Source organism: Bubalus kerabau, chromosome 17, assembly GCF_029407905.1.
Source record: "Bubalus kerabau isolate K-KA32 ecotype Philippines breed swamp buffalo chromosome 17, PCC_UOA_SB_1v2, whole genome shotgun sequence".
In the NCBI taxonomy this organism is placed as follows: domain Eukaryota; kingdom Metazoa; phylum Chordata; class Mammalia; order Artiodactyla; family Bovidae; genus Bubalus; species Bubalus kerabau.
Window position 1 is genome coordinate 58188529 of NC_073640.1, and position 21744 is coordinate 58210272.

General features: G+C 44.8%; 1 protein-coding gene across 3 annotated transcripts; it reads right to left on the bottom strand.

Annotated features, from left to right (window-relative positions):
- Positions 1-5637: 5637 nt before the first annotated feature.
- Positions 5638-21392, bottom strand: LOC129631906 (binder of sperm protein homolog 2-like). 3 transcript variants are annotated; one of them, XM_055553200.1, is made up of 6 exons: positions 21248-21392; positions 19147-19314; positions 10168-10200; positions 8458-8540; positions 7851-7998; positions 5638-5746 (listed from the first exon to the last, which is right to left on the bottom strand). In XM_055553200.1, the coding sequence occupies exons 2-6, from the start codon at positions 19197-19199 to the stop codon at positions 5740-5742; spliced, it is 324 nt and encodes a 107-aa protein (XP_055409175.1). In that variant the 5' UTR covers positions 19200-19314; positions 21248-21392; the 3' UTR covers positions 5638-5739. The 3 variants fall into 3 exon arrangements, 2 of the variants coding, with proteins under 2 accessions (XP_055409175.1, XP_055409174.1); XM_055553199.1 differs by having other exon boundaries at positions 8458-8598; XR_008704226.1 differs by lacking the exon at positions 19147-19314 and having other exon boundaries at positions 8458-8598.
- Between the last annotated feature and the right edge of the window lie 352 nt (positions 21393-21744).

Below are 21744 nucleotides of genomic sequence, written 5' to 3' on the forward strand. Positions count from 1 at the left end.
ATTCTAGTTAGTGACAATAATCATAATGATACTGTGAGTGACCAATAATTATTGAGAGTGAACACGTGTCAGCAATACTCAGATCATTTAACACGTTACTCCCCTTTAGTTTTAACACTGAATATACAGATTATATGAAGAAATTGTATTCTTCTCCCACCTCATAGGTCATGGAACACTAATAAAACTGTTAATCTTACTGGAATGTTTAATCTTATTGGAATGACAATAGCTAATTCATGATTGGGGACTTCCCTGATAGCTCAGTTGGTAAAGAATCTGCCTGCAATGCAGGAGACCCTGGTTCAATTCCTGAATCAGGAAGATATGCTGGAGAATGGATAGACGACCCACTCCAGTATTCTTGGGCTTCCCTGTGGCTCAGCTGGTAAAGAATCCGCCTGCAGTGTGGGAGACCTAGGCTTGATCCCTGGGTTGGGAAGATTCCCCTGGAGAAGGGAATGGCTACACTCTCCAGTATTCTGGCCTGGAGAATTCCATGGGCTGTATAGTCTATGGGGTCACAAAGAGTCAGACACGACTTTCACTTTCAATCAATTATTGGGTGAGGCATATGCAGCCACTTAGTCTCCAGACTCTATGATCTGTACTGGGTTATAGTTATTCCTAGGTGACACCTGAGTCCACACACTGAACTGATAGTTATCACTGAGGGACACCCAAAGATATGGAGAGCTGAAACTCACTTATAAAAAATTCAATCAAAAAGATACATGCATCCAAATGTTCATTGCACCACTATTCATAATAGCCAGGACACGGAAGCAACCTAAATGTCCATCAGCAGAGGAATGGGTAAAGAATATGTGGTGTGTGTATACATACTGGAGTATTACTGAGCCATAAAAAGAAATGAAATGGCTGAACTATTTGCTTTTCCTCTGTTTCTGCATTCCCTTACTTCCCTAACTAGTAGCTGTTTCTCTTTGGAATTTGGGAAGAGCTAGGAGACTATGCCAAAGCCTTTGTGTGGATCACAATAAACTGTGGAAAATTCTGAAAGAGATGGGAATACCAGACCACCTGACCTGCCTCTTGAGAAACCTATATACAGGTCAGGAAGCAACAGTTAGAACTGGACATGGAGCAACAGACTGGTTCCAAGTAGGAAAAGGAGTACATCAAGGCTGTATATTGTCACCCTGCTTATTTAATGTATATGCAGAGTACATCATGAGAAACGCTGGGCTGGAAGAAGCACAAGCTGGAATCAAGATTGCCAGAAGAAATATCAAGAACCTCAGATATGCAGATGACACCACCCTTATGGCAGAAAGTGAAGAGGAACTAAAAAGCCTTTTGATGAAAGTGAAAGAGGAGAGTGAAAAAGTTGGCTTAAAGCTCAACATTCAGAAAATGAAGATCATGGCATCTGGCCCCATCACTTCATGGGAAATAGATGGGGAAACAGTGGAAATGGTGTCAGACTTTTTTGGGGGGGCTCCAAAATCACTGCTGATGGTGATTGCAGCCATGAAATTAAAAGACACTTACTCCTTGGAAGGAAAGTTATGACTAACCTAGATAGCATATTCAAAAGCAGAGACATTACTTTGCCAACAAAGGTCCGTCTAGTCAAGGCTATGGTTTTTCCAGTGGTCATGTATGGATGTGAGAGTTGGACTGTGAAGAAGGCTGAGCGCCGAAGAATTGATGCTTTTGAACTGTGGTGTTGGAGTAGACTCTTGAGAGTCCCTTGGTCTGCAGGGAGATCCAACCAGTCCATTCTGAAGGAGATCAGCCCTGGGATTTCTTTGGAAGGACTGATGCTAAAGCTGAAACTTCAGTACTTTGGCCACCTCATGCGAAGAGTTGACTCATTGGAAAAGACTCTGATGCTGGGAGGGATTGGGGGCAGGAGGAGAAGGGGACGACAGAGGATGAGATGGTTGGATGGCATCACCGACTCAATGGACAGGAGTTTGAGCAGGCTCCAGGAGTTGGTGACGGACAGGGAAGCTTGATGTGCTGTGGTCCATGGGGTCGCAAAGAGCGGGACACGACTGAGTGACTAAACTGAACTGGTCCCCGATCATTTGTTGTCCTGTGCTTAGCAGCATCCCTGGCCTCTGCCCACTAGATGGCGGTAGCACCTCTTGCTTCAGTTTTGACAACCAAACTGTTCTGGTTGAAAATCAAGTTTCTTTGCTGTTCACTGAGTCATGACTCTTTTACCACCCCATGGACTACAGCCTGTCCGGCTCCTCTGTTCACGGGATTTCCCAGGCAAGAATACTGGAGCAGGCTGCCTGCCATTTCCTTCTCCAGAGGAATATTCCGGACCCAGGGATCGAACCCTGGTCTCCTGCATTGGCAGGGGATTCTTAACCGCTGAGCCACCAGGGAAGCCTTCAGTTTCTTAGAGGAAGGGATGTGAAAGTTGATATTCTCAAGAATGAGGACAAGTTATGCAGACTAAGAGGGTAAGCGCCAGTGTGATGGAGGCAGAGAGAAAGGACGAGACTATCGTTTGGAAGTATATTTATAATAGATGCCATCTTCCAAAAGGACACTATTTCCACCGTTCACATTCGGCCCTGAAAATAGGGGTTGCCTATATCTTGAATTATGATTTTGTCCAGATCTAAGCCAAGGAGTGGAATTGCTGGATCATATGGTAGCTCCATTCTCATTTTTTTAAGCAACTTCCATACTCTTCACTATAGTGGCTGTACTAGTTTGCATTCCCACCAACAGTGTAGGAGGATTCCCTTTTCTCCACACCCTCTCCAGCATTTGGAAATGGCAACCCACTCCAGTACTCTTGCACGGAGAATCCCATGGACAGAGGAGCTTGGTGGGCTGCAATCCATTGGGTCGCAAAGAGTTGGACATGACTGAAGTGACTTAGCATGCATTCCAGCATTTATTGTTTGTAGATTTTTTTGATAATGGGCATTCTGACCAGTGTGAGATGATACCTCATTATAGTTTTGGTTTGCGTTTCTGTAATAGTGATATTGAGCATCTTTTCACATGGTTTTTCACCATCTGAGTGTCTTCTTTGGAGAAACATTTAGATCTTCCACCCAGTTTTTTGATTGGGTTGTTTTTTGATATTGAGCTGTTTGTATATTTTTGAGATTAATCCCTTGATGGTTGCTTCCTTTGAAAATATCATCTCCCATTCTGAGGGCTATCTTTTCGTTTTGTTTATGGTTTCCTTTGCTGTGCAAAAGATTTAAGTTTTATTAGGTCCCATTTGTTTATTTGTGTTTTTATTTTCATTCTTCGAGGATGTGGATCAGAAAAGTTCTTGCTGCGATTTATGCCAGAGAGTGTTCTGCCTATTTTTCTAAGTTTTATAGTATCTGGCCTTACGTTTAGGTCTTTGATTCCATGCTACACTGCTCTTCCTGTCTCAGAATCTTACCCATCTTGGATGAGGTCTAGGATTCCAGGAAGGGAAGACAGACTCCTAGGAACAGGAAGTTCTCAAAACAGTATTTAGAACTCCTCTCCTATTCTGTACAGGCTTCCCAGGTGAATCAGCAATAACGAATCCACCTGCAATGCAGGAAATGCATGAGCTGTGGGTTCAATCCCTGGGTCTGGAAGATCCCCTGGAGAAGGAAATGGCTACCCACTCCAGCATTCTTGCCTGGGAAATCCCACAGACAGAGGAGCCTGGCGGGCTACAGTCAGTGGGGTCGCAAAGAGCCAGACATGACTGAGCAACTGAGCACTGCCTATTGTCTTCCATACAATCCTTTGGCTACACATATTCTGTACAAAAAGGAACACACGATACACTGCATGTGAAAGAAATCCGGAGATTTTGGTATAGCTTTGTGCGGCAGTCGCTTTGCCTGGAAATTTGCAGAACATGCAGATAGCCCTACCAGAGAATTCTAGGTGAGCAAACTTCTGGGCAGTAAGTTGGTGGAAGGGAGAAATGGCCGTAGGCCATCCTCTGCCCCCCGGGCACCTGTGATGGCCATTTAATGGTACTTTCAGAAGGAGTCCATCTCTGCTTTGAACAGAATGTTCTGGGGGGCATCTGAGAGGACAAAGTATTAAGCTCCTTTCCTCTCCACTTCATTAACCTTAATGACATTCATACAGCCCTCATCAGACACAGAGGGGTATTGATTTCTGAGAACCAAAAGGCCATCGTGTTACTATTTTACTAGATTTGCAGAGATGGTCAGCAGCGCTGGGTAGCAGCCACATGAACTCCGTGAATCGTCTAGTGATCAAGGACCCCTGCTTTCTCACAAGATTTTCCTACAATCCTCTCTGCTGCCTGCACAACCATATCCTGTGTCCCCATCCCAACCCTGCCCCTTTTCGAAGTGCTTCCTGGAAGCACCATATAATGTGATTTTGTTCTTTTCAAATAATTCTCTTTTTAAAAAAAAATTTGGGTATTTAACTTATTTTCCTTGACTGTTATCACTAACACATTTGATCTTGCAGCCTTTCAACAGTTTCCTGTTTCCTTAGTCCTGTCTTGTGTCTTTGCTTCCTTGTTTATTGAGGTTATTTTCCATTGCTTCTTCCCCATTTAAAAAGATTTTATTTGATTGTGCTAGGTCTTAGTTGCCATATGTGGGATGTAGTTCCCTGACCAGGGAAGGAAACCTGGTCCCCAGCAGTGTGGAAGTGCAGAGTCTCAACCACTGAATCAAGAGGGAAGTCTCCTCTTTTTTTTTTTTTTTAACAAATTGAAGGTTTATGGAAACCCTGCTTCAACTGGCAAATCCATTGGTGCCATTTGGGTGGGTAGCGCCTGGAAAAGGGAATGAAGCAGGGCTAGAAATGATGTTTTTTTAAAAATATAGTTGTCAGTTACATGGAGTGTTTAGTGGAAATTCACCTAGCTCTATACATATGACATATGTGCTTCATAAAATCTACATAAGATGGTTAGAAGCATCACTGACTCAATAGACATGAGTTTGGGCAAACTCTGGGAGACAGTGAAGGACAGGGAAGCCCAGTGTGCTGCAGTCCACGGGATCACAGAGAGTCAGGCACGACTTAGTGGACTGAACAGCAACAACCATGGATAAATAAAACACGGTATATCCAGACAGTAAAATATCTCTCAACCATGGAAAGAAATGAAACATTGACACACGTGACAATGTGGGGTGAGCCTCAACAACATTATGCTAAGTGAAAGAAGCCAGACCCTGATGGTCACATATTATATGAAATATCCAGGAGAGGGTTAGGGTTAATGGTTCCCAGGGGCTGGAGGGAGGAGAGATTGGAGAATGACTCCTCATGGGTACAAGGTCTCCTCTCGGGATAGTGAAAATGTTTAGGAACTAGACAGAGATGATGGTTGCATAGCATTGTAACTGTACTAAATGCCACCGAATTGTTCACTTTAAAATGGTTAATTGTATATCATAAATTTTATCTCAAACAGCTAAAAGTGCATACCATAATTTTAAAATTGTGTAAGGGGAAGTGAGTTTCTCTAAGAATTTAGTTAACTTGCCAAAGATTATGCTGTTAGCAATCCATCGGGATTTTTATTTGAATGCAAGTTCTTCTCCATAAATACACTACTGGTCTCCCACCCCCACCCCAGCCAGCATTGCAGTGGCCACCACTGAGCTTGGGTTGTATCTTTTTTGGAGAAAAGGAGTCATTCACACGGAAGACAGAGGAAATCTTTATTGGTCAGAATGACCAGGGAAAGGATGTATTTTCAGAGGCAGCTGAAGAATCCTGTAACTTCTGCCTCTTTGAGAACACCAAGACTTATAGACTGTGGAGGAAAAAAGAGATTACCATCAGTATCTCAGTCTATCACCTCCAAGATAGGATAATCCTTGCTTCTCCCTGATGGGAGATCTGGTCTATCTCTAAGATCTACATAGCATGAATAAGTAGAACAGGACGGCTCAGCGGTAAAGAATCCCCCTACCAATGCAGGCGATGTGGGTTCAATCCCTGGGTCGGGAAGATCCCCTGTCTGGAAAATCCCATGACAGAGGAGCCTGGCGGGCTACAGTCCTTGGGGTCGAAAAAGAGAAACGGCTTAGCAACTAAACAACAAAGGGAAGGTGTATTTCTTTCTCACTCTCAAATTCAATATGCCATTATTGATCATCCTAAATTGCTCCTTTGCATAAATTATGTTTCCTGGTGGTTCAGCAGTAAAGAATCTGCCTGCAGTGCAGGAGACCCAGGTTCGATCCCTAGGTCTGGAAGATCCCCTAGAGAAGGGAATGACCACCCACTCCAATATTCTTGCCTTGGCAATCCCATGGACAGAGAAGCCTGGCGGGTTACGGTCCATAGGGTGGCAAAGCATTGGACACAACTGAAGTGACTAGGCATACATGTGTGTATTCCATTATTTGAACAAATTTCCTAACTTGATAATTTTCAACATTAAGGAAGTTGTTAAAATGATGGAATTGGAGAGCTATAGCCAAGCACCACTGATACCCTTTTATAAGGTAATGAAGAGCTCGCAGATGAGGTAACATCCAATTGAAGGCCAAGTTTAGAAACCACGGAAACTTCCTGGCATCTGACCAAGAAGCAAGCCTGCAGATCAACCCAGGAATTAACAACTATTGACCGAGCTCCAGGGAAGGTTCAAGAATCAATCCAAATCAGCTGGGGGAGGAAGTGGGACCTCTTGCACATGTAAAATAGTATAGTTTCTATGCCTGGGTTCCAATGGGGCTTCGACTTTTCTGGAAGCCTGACAAGAAAGTTCAGCCCCATCCTTTACTAGAATTTCAATGTGAATGGGGAATGCCCAGGCTCTTTGTCTTCCTGTTACTGGTATTGTTGACAATGACCCCAAAGGCATTTCCAAATTAACGGCTGTTTGGTGTGGTGTGTGTGTGTGCTCAGTCCTGTCAGACTCTTTGTGACCCCATGGACTGTAGCCCTCTGTCCATGGGGGTGTCCAGGCAAGAATACTGGAGAGGGCTGACATTCCCCCTTTCAGTGGATCTTCCCGACCCAGGGTTCGAACCCGTGTCTCCTGCGTCTCCAGCACTGCAGGCAGATTCTTTACCGTGGAGCCACCTGGAAAGCCCAGAAATGGGTAAGCTCTCCTGTCTGTTGACCACACTTCTCCTTCTCCTATCTTCTTTTCAATGCAAACTTGAAAAGTTTCAAAGTTTCAATTCTTCGTTTGAATGAGATCACAGACAAATCATCCAAGCCAGGGGCAGCAAACCAGAGCCGGCAGGCAAATCCAACCCACCATCTGTTTCTGGATGGCTCGTGAACTAACAATTTTCTCATTTTTGAATGGTTGACAACAATGGCTGTACTTCCAATGAAGGAAATGGCAATATAATAGAGAAGCAGAGATAATATAGATATTTTTTAAAAGGTTGAAAGAAAAACAAAAATCACAAGGTAACTACTATTTTGTGACTCCTGAAAATTATATGAGATTCATTTATGTATTTATTTTCTGGCCATGCCTTGGGGCACACAGGATCTTATTTCCCTGACCAGGGATCGAACCCACACATCCTGTAGTGGAATCTCAGAGTCTTAACTGCTGGACTGCCAGGAAAGTCCCTTCTTGTTTATAGTTTATTTTTAATTTTTTTGAGACTCAAATTTAAAGCCTATAAATAAAATCTTATGGAAACACACTCATATTTATTATTATTTTTATTACCTGTGGCCGTTTTTGTGCTCCACGGCAGAACTGAGTATGGCTTGTACAGCCTAAATTACTGACTAGTAGGTTCTTGACAGGGAATGTTTGCTGACCCCTGATCTAAGCCATCACAAGAAAATCTTGACCCCAAGCTTCCCTTTCTGTTAACCCAGAGGATCCCCTTTAAGATATCTATAAGATCCCCCACTCCATCCTTCCGCAACCAACTTACTGGTAAGGGGAGCACTGTTTCCATTTTCCGTCTTTGTTATAATCTCTTGTCAATGAACACCAACTCCGACTCAAAACATAGCCTTCCTTGGTGCACTTAGAAAAGTATTTATTTCTGTACAAGAAAGGGAAGGTGCAGCTTGGGGGATCTGCAAAGAAAGGGTGGAGCAGAAGGAGAAACATGAATGTAAAAAGTCTTAGCCTTAACCATCGCTGCGCTCACGACACGTGCTTTCTCTACCACACAGAACTGTTTTCGAGGTGGTTAAACCACATCAAGGGCTTCTGGGCTGGCTCAATGATAAAGAGTCCGCCTGTCAATGCAAAAGATGCAGGAGACACAGGTTCAGTCCCTAGGCTGGGAAGATCCCCTGGAGACAGAAATGGCAACCCACTCTAGTCTTTTTGCCTGGGAAATCCCACGGACAGAGGAACCTGGTGGGCTACAGTCCATGGGGTCACAAAGAATCAGACATGACTTAGAGACAACAACAACAGCAACCCTGTAAAGAGTCAGGATTTGGATGCAGGTTTATCTGACAGCAAAAACCATGTAGCCAGCTGCTTCTTGGATCCTAGTCATCTACACGCATCCTGGGGACACTCACCTTTCGCGGTGCAGTACCGCCATCTACCTTGGAACATCTCGTCGATAGAGCACCAGGCATAGTCACTGCGGACGGAGATGCAGCTGTAGTAGATGATGTCATCATACACAAATGGAAAGATACAGGAATAGTTACTAAACACTGGAAAAGAGAAAACAAGCAAGCTGACAAAGGGAATTGACTTTCTGACTTCGTCTGTCACACTCGATGGCACCTACCTCCCCCACATTCACGTGTGGCTCGTCTCCCTCCCTGCCTTCTCTGGGTCTGGCACAAAAACAGCCAAGTGAGTATCAAAGGAAGCCTATTTCATCCTGGACCTGGAAGCAGACTGGAGTCCCTGGCTTCCTTTTCATGGAAGTCCTCTACCCACTGTGCACCAGACCCAAGATGCAATTCTAGAGTCTTTCTTAGCATCCTTTTTCTCTCTCTCTCCTAGTAAAAGAAGCCTCGTAGCCTGTCACAGTTTGTCCCTAGGTATCTCTCAAAGCTGACCACTTGTTTTGACTACTCAGTGACTTATTTCTAGATGCTTCTAACTGATTTGGCCCATCTCTTCTTCACATTGCAGCAAATATCTTCATTCTTGAATACTAACCTGACTCTGCCACACCTCTCTTCATATTCCATTACTCTTAAAAAAAAAAAAAACCTGTTTATTTATTTGGCTTCACTGGGTCTTCACTGCAGCATGTGAGCTCTTAGTCACAGCATGTGGGAACTAGTTCCCCGACTAGGGATCAAACCTGGGCCCCATGCCCTGGGAGCATGGAGTCTTAGCCATGAAGTCGCTCCATTACTCTTAGGATAAGAAATAGCATTGAAGTGGCTTATGATATCCTACTTGACCTGGTTCCTAACTGCACTTCCAGCCACTTTGGACCACCCTTCCTTGGGCTCTTTCTGCTCAAGCTTTGTAAGGTCTCCCAAGTGTACCACCATCTTTCTTGTCTTGGGGATTTATAGGTGTGATCTCTGATTAGCAAGAACATCACACACCCTCTTCCTATTTACCCTCCCCTGATGTTCATCCTAAATGTAAATCTCCAAGGAACTCCCTTGAACATCCAGTCTATGCCCGATCCACTTGTACAGAACTTCCTTAAAAGCGCCCTTATACTTCTTTAAAGTTCTCGTATTTATTTAACATGGAGTGACTCATTCAGTGTCTCTCTCGTTTGTCAGATGTGACCACATATATATTGTTCAATGATAGACCCATGCTATCAACTGACAGGTCAGAACTGGTCCAGAGAAGAAACTTAACCTACAAATGCTGATGTTAATTTCAGTGGAGACGAGAGTACTTTTCCAGAGGAGCATGGGAGAGGATCTTGGAGGGCTGACTTAACTGGGTCTTGAAATATATGGTTTGGCTACCATGATCAGGGAGGGCCTTTTATGCCAGAAGAACAGTGAATGAGGAATTTCCCTGGGTTTCCAGTGGTTAAGACTCAGTGTTTCCATGGCAGGGGGGCATGGGTTCAATCCCCCTACAGGGAACTAAGATCCCACATGCCATGGGCAGTGTAGCCCAAAATAATTAGCTACCTAAAGAAAGAAAGAATGAAAAAAGAATAGTGAATGAAAGAATAGAACAACAGGGAAGTAAGTGCAAGGAACTTTCAGAACGTAACATTGTTTCACAGGTGGGGTGAGATAGGGCCTGCATTTGAGATGCTAACAAATGAAAAAAAGATATCTCCTTACCTGAGAATGGACGAGGGATACGGAAAATCAAGTCTGAAAGAGAAAAAAAAAAAAAAAGTCAAAATTTAGACCACCTCCTAAAATACTCTATTCCCAGACAAATGGCAATTACAGGTACCTCAAAGTTGATGCAGCCGACTGCTCTCCTGTTACAGAAAAGCTGTCACATTTTGGATGACTTGAAGGAAATGGCAATCCACTCCAGCACTCTTGCCTGGAAAATTCCATGGACTGAGGAGCCTGGTGGGCTACAGTCCATGGGGTCGCAAAGAGTCGGACACAACTTCACTTTCACTTTCACTTTATGGTCACTTCTAATTTGGACAGGGGGTTTATGTTCACCCAAGACAGTCCATTAATTCAGGTATGAGCACTCACTATTCCTCAGGTCTTTCTTTGTGTTCAGTTCAATTCAGTCACTCAGTCGTGTCCAACTCTTGGCAACCCAATGAATCGCAGTACGCCAGGCCTCCCTGTCCATCACCAACTCCCGGAGTTCACTGAGACTCACGTCCATCGAGTCAGTGATGCCATCCAGCCATCTCATCCTCTGTCGTCCCCTTCTCCTCCTGCCCCCAATCCCTCCCAACATCAGAGTCTTTTCCAATGAGTCAACTCTTCGCATGAGGTGGCCAAGGTACTGGAGTTTCAGCTTTAGCATCAGTCCTTCCAAAGAAATCCCAGGGCTGATCTCCTTCAGAATGGACTGGTTGGATCTCCCTGCAGACCAAGGGACTCTCAAGAGTCTTCTCCAACACCATAGTTCAAAAGCAACAATTCTTTGGCGCTCAGCTTTCTTCACAGTCCAACTCTAACATCCATACACGACCACTGGAAAAACCATAGCCTTGACTAGATGGACCTTTGTTGGCAAAGTAATGTCTCTGCTTTTGAATATGCTATCTAGGTTGGTCATAACTTTCCTTCCAAGGAGTAAGCGTCTTTTAATTTCATGGCTGCAGTCACCATCTGCAGTGATTTTGGAGCCCCAAAAAATAAAGTCTGACACCGTTTCCACTATTTCCCCATCTACTTCCCATGAAGTGATGGGACCAGATGCCATGATCTTCATTTTATGAATGTTGAGCTTTAAGCCAACTTTTTCACTCTCCACTCTCACCTTCATCAAGAGGCTCTTTAGTTCCTCTTCACTTTCTGCCATAAGGGTGGTGTCATCTGCATATCTGAGGTTATTGATATTTCTCCTTGGCAATCTTGATTCCAACTCGTGCTACTTCCAGCCCAGCGAAATCCACCCTATCCAAGGTCACTCACCTTTACCCATTGGTTGAAATTCCACAGGTCTGAAAGTTGGATGGAACATCTAGCTTTTGCTCACATGCCAACATTTCAGGAAAACAACCTGTTTGTTTGTTCAGTGCTAGAGGCTGAATATTTATAGCTGCTGCTGCTGCTAAGTCGCTTCAGTTGTGCAGCCTTGGTGATTTTGTTTGATTTCATTTCGTTTTGTGTCTCACGTCATTTTGCTTTTTATCATCCCTGAACCTGTTTCAGGAAGTGTCTCAGCAGCACTTCCACTGTCATAAAAGTCAGGTTGAAAGTGAAAGTCACTCAGTCATGCCCGACTCTTTGCAACCCCATGGACCATACAGTCCATGGAATTCTCCAGGCCAGAATACTGGAGTGGTAGCTGTTCCCTTCTCCAGGGGATCTTCCCAACCCAGGGATCGAGCCCAGGCCTCCTGCATTGCAGGTGGATTCTTTACCAGCTGAACCACCAGGGAAGCCCAAGAATACTGGAGCGGGTAGCCTATCCCTTCTCCAGGGGATCTTCCCAACCCAGGAGTCAAACCAGGGTCTCCCGCATTGCAGATGGATTCTTTACCAGCTGAGCTACCAGGGAAGCCCTAAAGTCAGATTGGACGCAATTAAAGACTAGAAAGGAGATACACAGACCTGTTAACCAACAACATTAGCTTATATTTAATTGGCCATTCCTATGTTCCAGCCATTGTCCTCAGTTGCTCTTCACAACAACTCTATGAAGGAGAGATTATAATTTAGAACACTCTTCTCCTCCCCGCCCCACCAAAGTTTTACGGAGGAGATAACATAGGCAACGGGAAACTATTGGAAGTTATATGACCACTGACTGGTGGGAACAAGGTTCCAACCCAGGAAGTCCTGCTATGGAGACTGCGTTCTGGACACAATATTGATATTATCTTGGAATTGTCACCTACCTGTGCAAGTGACTTAACCGATACACTTCACTCTCCTCATCTTTGATATGGTGATGCTAACTCATAGGTCTGTGTGAGACTCGACACCTCAGGAGCTACGGCATGGTGAGTATGTCATCTGTGTTAGCCAGTAGCAGCCCTGCTTTTCAGAAAGTAGCTGAGAAGTTGTCAACGTTTTTCAAGTCGTGATTAAATAAATGATTGTTCTGGGTGGTTTCCTGCACTTAACATCTTCTGCTAATTATCTCACAGAAATCATGCTTACAACATTACTGTCAGATTGGTATTATTACGTGTTATTGTGGAGCCCTGTACTAGGGTCACAGGTGTGGAGCCTTATACCAAGGTCACAGGACAAAAATTTCCAGAATTAACCAAGCCCCATAGCAACTGTTGCCATGAGCCTGCTTACCTAAACTGACCAGCTCCTTGACCCCATATTAGGTAAAGTACCCACCTTGTAGCATCCTAACCACTCACTCAATGCCACCCCTCCTGTTGGAATTTTCTTTTCTTTTTTTTTTTTTAGTTTGAAATCTGGAATTGGCCAGACTGGTCTATTTTTTTTTTTTTTTAAACTTTACAATATTGTATTGGTTTTGCCAAATATTGAAATGAATCCGCCACTGTTGGAATTTTCTGTCTTGAGGCTATAAAAATTGGCCACTAGCCTACCAGCATCTCCCACTATAATAAACTCTATTCTCCTCTCATTGTGCCTCATGTCTGGAAATTCTTTTCCACCCCTCGCACATACCATGATAGTAATATTTACAGATTGCAGAGTATTAATGAGGATCTCTGTTTTGTAGATACTACAATGGAGGCTTAGAGAGGTGGGGGGTGGGGAAATCATTGTTCAAAAGCCAGAGAACTTGTGAAGTAGATCGCTAGTCCAGGTTCGATGCATGAGGCAGGGTGCTCAGGGCTGGTGCACTGGGATGATCCTGAGGGATGGGATGGGGAGGGAGGTGGGAGGAAGGGTCAGGATGGGGAACACATGTACACCCATGGCTGATTCATGTGAATGTATGGCAAAAACCACCACAATATTGTAAAGTAATTAGCCTCCAATTAAAAAAAAAAAAAAAAAGCCAGAGAACTAAGAAGCAGTTCAGGTACTCTGGCTGCAGAAAATGAGCCTCTGAAATACTCCTGCCTCTGGGGGGTTGCTGTTTCCAATTCTGAACCTTTCCAGGTAGTGCCGCCCCAAAGCTGAAGCTCTACTCTGGGCAGATGAGGGTCATTTTAGGATAAAACCATGGGTACTTTCCCTGTGGCTCAGATGGTAAAGAATTTACCTGCAATGCGGGAGACCCAGTTTCCATCCCTGGGTTCTCCGGAGGAGGGCAGGGCAACCCACTCCAGTATTCTTGCCTGGAGAATTCCATGGACAGAGGAGCCTGGCTACAGTCCATGGGGTTGCAAAGAGTCGGACATGACTGAGTGACTACACTTTCTTTTCTTTCTATGGGTACTTAAATTTCATTATAAACGCTAACAGTAGCTGGGTGAGTTTTCTGCTTTGCTCAGCCACGGCAGTTAACCTTTACACTCTCTTATCTCTACAGTTTTTAATCTTCATAGCCTTCTCCTCATTTTACAGATGAAAGAGCAGAAAGAGACTTTCACTTAAACCTTTCCCACACAGTCAAAAAAAAAAAAACAAAATGCACGCAGCCTGAACTCTTGCCCAGCTCTGTCTGATTTCAGGAACTAAGTTATTTGTTTTACGAACCTGGAGATGATCCTTTACTGTTTCATCTGCTAGTACTGATGAACAAGACTAAATCCTTATGGATCTTCTGTGGTTGTGCTTTATGCCCTTATCACATTGTATGCCTGGGCAGACATTACCATTTTCATCATCAGATCCCCTCCTCCTCCCCTTTCCTTCTTCTCTCCCCTTCCCTCCCCTCTCTTCCTCCTTCTCTTGCTCCAGCTGTTGATGAGAATAAATGCCACCACCAATCGACTGAGGAATTCCAGTATGCCCAGTGTGTTCTGAGAAAGAGGAAGCTAAAGGCAGCCCTCTCCCCCTACCCCGGCCCCCTGATATCTGAAGGCTGACTGGGCACTCGGGGCTCGCTAGCCCTGTCCTTCTCCAGTCAGGCCTCAATCACTCAGGTGTACTCTGAGATCATGAGAAAATGAGATAAAGCAAGAGCTGTTCAGCATTGTGTGGAAGCACAGACATGCACGCTCACGTGTCACAGACTGCCAGACACCTCCTCCCTCTGTCCAAAAACAGTGACCGCTGCCTCTTTGTCAATTACACCTTTCTCACACTGTTCTGTCTTCACTCCAGAGAAGATTAACCGAGATACCCAAGCACAGCATTGCCTCCACTTTCTGATCACATCCAATCTCGGGTGAGATCCGGCTTCCTTAACCTAAGCCTCTCCCGCTACAGTCTCCCACCCAGAGCCCAAACCCTAGAATAGATCCTAACGCCCTCTTCCTGAGACTGCCCATGGTATACCCTAGGCCGTGTGGTCTTCCTGGTTCCAGTGAGTGAGAAACCAGTTTGTTCAGCACCCCTGTGTTCCTGGTGGGCTTGGGTTAGATGCAGGTCATTGACTGTTCCGACAGTTTTACCTACCTTTTCTATATAATCCTTACAACAATGATAAGAGATAAAGATCATTTGCCCTCTAATGAATTTGTTTTCTGGAGAGGGAATACACTGAGTTCAAACTTCCAATGGGTTATGAAAGGGAAATCATGTAAGTCTTTTCAGCCACCCCCAACTCCAGCCTCCCCACAGATAACCATGTTGTAATTCCTGTGAAACCTACAGAGATAGTTCATAAATATTCAACATATTTATTAATAACATTTTACTCCCTTTTTAGACAAAGGAGGACTTGGCTTATATACTGTTTATTTGAAGCTTACTCTCTTAACAAAAGATCTTGGTAAACTTTCTAAAGCAATACATAATAAGCTTCATTCATTCTTCCTTCCTTCCTTCTTTCTCTCCCCTTTCTTCCTTCTTTCTCTCCTTTTTCTTTCCTTCCTTCTCTCCCTTTCATTGTAGTAAGAACCCTTCACATGAGATCTACCTTCTTTACAAACTTTTGAGTGCACAAGCCAATAACTGCTGGCTATAGACATCATGTTTTCCAGCAGACCTCTGGAACTTATTCATCTTACATTATGGAAATCTCTCACCCATTAAGCAAACTCCCCATTGGCCCTTCTCCCCAGCCCTTGGCTCCCACCAATTCTACTAGTGTGACTATTTTAGATACTTCACCTAAGTAGAAACACGCTGTATTTGTCCTTTTGTGACTAGCTTATTCCACTTGGCATTACGTCCCCCAGGTTCATCTGTGCTGTTCCATTCAACAGGATGTCCAGGCTTCCTCCTTCCTAAAGTATTATAACCATTATACAGATGAGAAGCTTGAGGCTTAAAGAGAGGCAAAGTGACCTACTGATGATTACCCAACCAGCAAGAGGAAGAGCTAGGATTTGAACCCAGGACACTCGAAATCTTGGATTCAGCACTAACCATTAGACTCTATTTAAAAGATGCTAGGAACATTGGCTAGAGTCTTTCCTGGCCATCTCACTCCAAACCACCACCTCCGAGGTCTCACCTTCTTCATCTACCCTCCCCTTCCTGACGCTTCCGGCGCTCTCACCTGATTTCAGCCCATGTAGGCAGAGGGCCAGGGACAGCCATCCCACCGGGCTTCTCATCACTCCCAGTGGCCGCAGGTGGCCTGCCCAGTAGCGCGCGTCGCTTCTGGCTTTATGCCCTCCAGCTTCTGCTCCTCCCACTCCTGCTCTTCCGACTATTCACAGACTCACTCCACAGCCTTTTCTCCCATGCCCTGAATCCCAGGCTGCCTAGAAAGACCAGGAACAACCATCTCAGAAAGCTCTCTAGCAGCATTCTGGAAGTGTGGTCCCTGGACCAGCTCCACCATCTTCACCTGCAAACTTGTTAGCAATGCAAGTCCTTTGGCCCCCGCAGCAGACCTGCCGAAACACCGAGGCTGAGACCAGCCTGTGTTGCAACAACTCACCTCCTGGTGAGTCCAGTGTTCAAAAAAGTTTGAGAACCACTACTTTAAAGCTTGCTTCACACTTCCTTATCCATTTCATATCATCTACTCCCTTGATTATTAAAAACAAAAAAGACTAACACAACATTGTCAAGCAACGATACCCCAATAAGAAATGTCATTAAGAATCTCCAAAAGAAAAATGTATTTGTTTTCTATCCCTGATTTAATAGAAACTCTTGCAATAATTTAACCAAAGCTTCTCAGCCTGGACTTTGGGGAAAAATAAATAGAGACACAGAGAGAGACAAAGTCCAGTAAGAAAGGCAAAGTCATCTTTAGCTTCCTGAATAAGTAAGGCTCAGAAAGGCTAGGCATCGTGCCTTGTGGTCAGCCAGTATGTGGAAAGGATGGATCTTGATCCACTTTAGAATTCCTCTCCCACCTGCCATCTCTGGAGGGATCTGGGAAGAGTGCTTTATAAGAGAGAGAAGAGACTGGAAGAGTGACTTCCCTGAAGGAGGCGGGTATCTTGCTGGACTCCCCGAGGCAATCCAAGATGAGGAAGAAACTGTCCTGGAGGCCAAGTATCATGACGTCAGGAAGGGAGGCACTTAACGCTCATCCTGCAGATCTTGTCTGTGCCGAGACCTTTTCAGACGTTATTTCCCTTCTGCCCCATTTGCAAAACATACGGAGATGGGGGACTGCTTAGACATAGGTGTGCCCTTTCTAGAAAGAGATGAGAAAACAGAATACAAGAGAAGTGGGGGGACTGATAAAGGCATGGAGAAGCCTGAGTCTCTCTTGTCGGATGCACTGATGTTGTTGTGTAAGTTGGGTCCAACTCTTTTGCAGCCCCATGGACTGTAGCCTGCCAGGCTCCTCTGTCCATGGGATTTCCCAGGCAAGAATACTGGAGTGGGTTGCCATTTCCTTCTCCAGGGGATCTTCCCCACCTAGGGATCAAACCCATGTCTCCTGCATTGGCAGGCAGATTCTTTATCACTGAGCCACCAGGGAAGCCCTGTCTGATGCATAGGTTTTTGCTTTTTCTATTTCTCTGTTTTGCTGAACTGATAGATGCCTGGCCTCTCTGCAGTTAATGAGGTCATCTGTCAATCAAGAGTAAGCAACATGGCTGGTATCAACGCTTCACCCAAACGAGCTGAGAGAAGTCTCACTCCCCTGTGTGGCAAGGGAATTGGATCCGTGGTTGGACATCTGCGGAAATGGAGGCTCCAAGAGGCAACATCATTTGTCAGAGTTATGTGGCTGGTGCAGGTATGGAAGGGCACAGATTCAACCCAGGCACCTGGAGGGGGGCATGGCAACCCACTCTAGTATTCTTGCTTGGAGAATCCCAAGAACAGAGGAGCCTGGCAGACTGCAGTCCACGGGGTTGCGAAGAGTCGACTGCGACCGGAGCGACTGAGCACGCACACACTCACCTTGATGCCAATCCTTCTTGCTCTTTCACATCCCATTGTTCACAGTGATCTTTCAGGTCCCTTCATAGGAAGCCTGGTCTCTCCAGAGTCACAGGTTCAACTCTTACTCTCTACCCATGGACTTACTTCATCTCAGACACTTGCTAGTTGAGGGACTCTGCAAAATTACTTTTGCTTTCTGAGCTTGCACGCCAGATCTCTAAAACATCTGGGGTAGCTGCATCTGATTTGAGAGCCCAGTGAATACTTTTTTTTCCTTTGAGTAATTCCAGTTAATTATTTTCCATCACAATATATAGTCTATTACCCTTACTGCTCAGGATACCTACCAAGAAAATCAGTGGAATGTGAGGTCAGTTTTCTATACCTATTATAATTATTATTTTCTATTGTTATTGTTGATCAGTCACTAAGTTGTATCCAACTTTTTGCCACCCCATGGACTGCAGCATGCCAGGCCTCCCTGTCCATCACCAACTCCCAGAGCTTACTCAAACTCAAGGCCATCGAGCCAGTGATGCCATCCAACCCTCTCATTCTCTGTCATCCCCTTCTCCTCCCACCTTCAATCTTTCCCAGCATCAGGGTCTTTTCAAATGAGTTAGCTCTTCGCATCAGGTGGACAAAGTATTGGAGCTTCAACTTCAGCATCAGTTCTTCCAATGAATATTCAGAACTGATTTCCTTTAGGATGGACTAATTTGATCTCCTTGGTGTCCAAGGGACTCTGAAGAGTCTTCTCCAACACCACAGTTTGGAAGCATCAATTCTTCAGCAATTATTTTCTATGCCTATTGTAATTATTATTTTCTATACCTATTATTTAATAGGTTCATACTTCTGGTAGATATTTGACTTCCTGACATTGATTAGGGAAGATAGCTTGTGCATCTTTGACTTTGTCTCTCTCTTTTTTGGGTGAATTTTTAAAAACGCTCTTAATTCTAACTTCTCCCCAGGATAACAGGAGGTTATACTCCTGAATATTTATGAGGCTTTGGAGGCGGCAATAAACATGTGCTCAGTTGGTGAGGCACGTTCTAGGGATCCATCCCACCCCACACCCTAAAGTCATGGATGGGACGCTATGACCAGGGCCGAGAACATCCTACACTCTGGACAGGCCGAAGTGGACGTTAAAGAGAACCCATTATTCCTTTCCTGCTCAACCTAAGAGTCATTATGCCCTGAGGCGCTCACCCAACTGTGATAAACTATTTTTCAAAACCAAAGTGGGTGTCTAGCCAGCTGTACTGGGAGGGGTGGGGTGAGGATGAAAGGAAAACTTGACCAAGGTCATGAAAGTACCGAGAGGCCGCACTGGGGGAACTTCCCTGGTGGTCCAGTGGTTGAGGATCCATCTGCCAGTTCGGGGGCCACAGGTTTGATCCCCGTTCTGGGAAGATTCCACATGCAGCATAGCAACTAGGCCCATGAGTCACAGCTACCAAAGCCCTTATGCCTAAAGCCGGTGCTCTGCAACAAGAGAAGCCGCCTCAGTGAGAAGCCCGCGCACTGCAACTAGAGAAAAGTTGGGCCAGCAACAAAGACTCAGCACCGCCAGAAAGAAATAAGTAACTCTTAAAAAAATTAAAGAGGCAGCGCTGGACTTGAAATCCTAGAGACTCTGCATGAATACCTCTAACCACAGGGAAACAGAGAGAAATTACCGATGATTCTAACAGCAAGGCGGTGATGTGAGGTTCAGCTTTATCTTCTGCCAAAATGGAAAGATACATGGAACTGAGTTTAGATTCTTGCAATACCAACTCTAGAACTAGCAGAAAATATATGACATTCATGTCAGAGGGACACTAACTTTCGAATCCCGAATTTCCCACTGATTTGTTGGGGACGTTAGCTAAGTAACAACAATCTTTCATAAGGGTTGTTTAAGATCCGTATTTCATAGATGCACAGCACATGAGGACAGGTGTTCAGCCTTCACTGGTGTCTGTTGTTGTTTAAGAGTTGAGTCATTGTAAATAAGATAGGTGAATCCTGAAACCTTGTGTATACTTCTGCTGGGGCAGCTGTAACCAAACACCATGGACTGGGTGGCTTAAACATCATGCCTTTATTTGCTCATGGTTCTGAAAACTAGAAGTCCATGACCAAGATGCTGGTGAATTCTATTTGTGGAGAAGGCTCTTCCTGGCTTGTGGAGGCTACCTTCTTGCTGAATTTAAGGTCTTTGCCCTGTGCTCATATGATGGGGCAGGGTGGGCGGGTAGAGAGAGAGATGGCAAAGAAAAGAGATCTCTGGTGTCTCTTTGGGGACACATGTGCATTTGACGGGAAACACCATTCAGTCCTTAATACCCTGATTTATCTCTGCAAAGTGAGATTGTTGGTCTCAGCCTCACTTATACTGTGGGAGAATCTGAGGTTATGGGCATGAATTGTGAGTCAGCGTAAAAGAGCAAAGATGTCTCGATTCTTGGAAAAGTTGACCCATACCCTCATGTAGACAACTAGAACTTAATGTTAATCTGCAGCTCTCATGCAATTGATAATTTCAAGAGGGAACTAGGGGAAATTCCCTGGTGGGCCAGTGGTTCAGTCCGTGGCCAGGGAACTGAGATCCTACGAGCCATGAGCCCAGAACCAAGCAAAACAAAAAGAGAGAGAAAGAACTAGAGATGTGAGAATTCACTGATGGAAGAGATAGTGGGTGAGCATTTGGTTCGGGGACAGAAATGTCTGGGCTTGAATGTAATATCTGCCTCTTTCTCACAATCACACTCTGAGCAAATTGGATTCACCTGTTCTAATCTGGTTTTTCTCATCTATAAACCTGGGGTCATCAGGGGCTTCCCTAGTGGTCCAGTGGCGAAGACTCTGGGCTCCCAAAGCAGGGGAGGGGAGTGGCCGGGGTTCTATCCCCGATCAGGGAACTAGATCCTGGATGCCTCAACTTAAAGATCTCACATAGCCAAACAAACAAATAAATCCTTTTTAAAAATTGGGGTCATGAAAGTATTTTTCATTGTTCCCACCAAACCTGCTCATCCTGCCTTTGCATCTCTGTACACGACACAACGGTTCCCCGGGACGCATGGGTCCCGCTGGAGCCACCCTCGCGTCCTCTCTTCCACTCTGTATAGCCAATCTGCCAGCCAGTCCTGCAGATGCTACCCCTGAAATCTACCTCAAGTCCAGCCACCTCCCACTTCTGCCAATGCTGTGTCTGTAATCCAGCCACAATCATTATCCCTCTGAATCACGACAGCCACCTAACCAGTTTCCCTGATTTTTACCTCTATCTCCCGTAATTTTTTTTTAGTATTTATTTCACTGTACCAGGTCCTAGTTACTGCATTCACACTCTTAGTTGCAGCATATGGGATCTAGTTCTCTGACCAAGGATCAAACCCTGGCCCCCTGCATTGAGACTGTGGCATCTTACCCACTGGATCACCAGCGAAGTCCTGGGATCCTGTTCCTCCTAGGATGATAACCTTCCACGACTTCAGAAAGAACGCCAAAACCCCTGCTTGATCTGACCTCCCAAACCCTTGCTCAAAACAAGCTTCCCGCTGCTACTCCTCAAACGTCCTAAACACACCATCTTTTATATCTGCCAGTCGGTCTTTCAGAGACTCTATTTCTCCAATGCTTTGGGCAAGACTTCACTCCCTTTCTTCAGATCTCCATGATTTAAGGCCAGCTGCTCAGAAAAGCCTTCTTATTTCTGAAACAGAAATAGACCCACAGACCCAGAAAACAAACTTATGGTTACCAAAGGGGAAAAGGGGAGGGAGAGATATGTTCAGAGTTTGGGCCTAGCAGAAACACACTACTGTATATAATATATAAGTTCATAAACAACATGGTCTGACTGTATAGCACAGGAAATTATACTCAATGTCTTGTAATAACCTGTGATGGAAAAGAATCTGAAGG

What these genes read in the sequence shown, in the direction of transcription:
- LOC129631906 (XM_055553199.1), bottom strand. Translation starts at nt 19,273, where the DNA reads ATGGGCCTAGTTGCTATGCTGCATGTGGAATCTTCCCAGAACGGGGAT. An exon ending in TATCCCTCGTCCATTCTCAG is followed by an intron (nt 8,599 to 10,167) that starts GTAAGGAGATAT and finishes TCTCTTTTCCAG; the next exon opens with TGTTTAGTAACTATTCCTGT. An exon ending in GCGGTACTGCACCGCGAAAG is followed by an intron (nt 7,999 to 8,457) that starts GTGAGTGTCCCC and finishes CTTTCTTTGCAG; the next exon opens with ATCCCCCAAGCTGCACCTTC.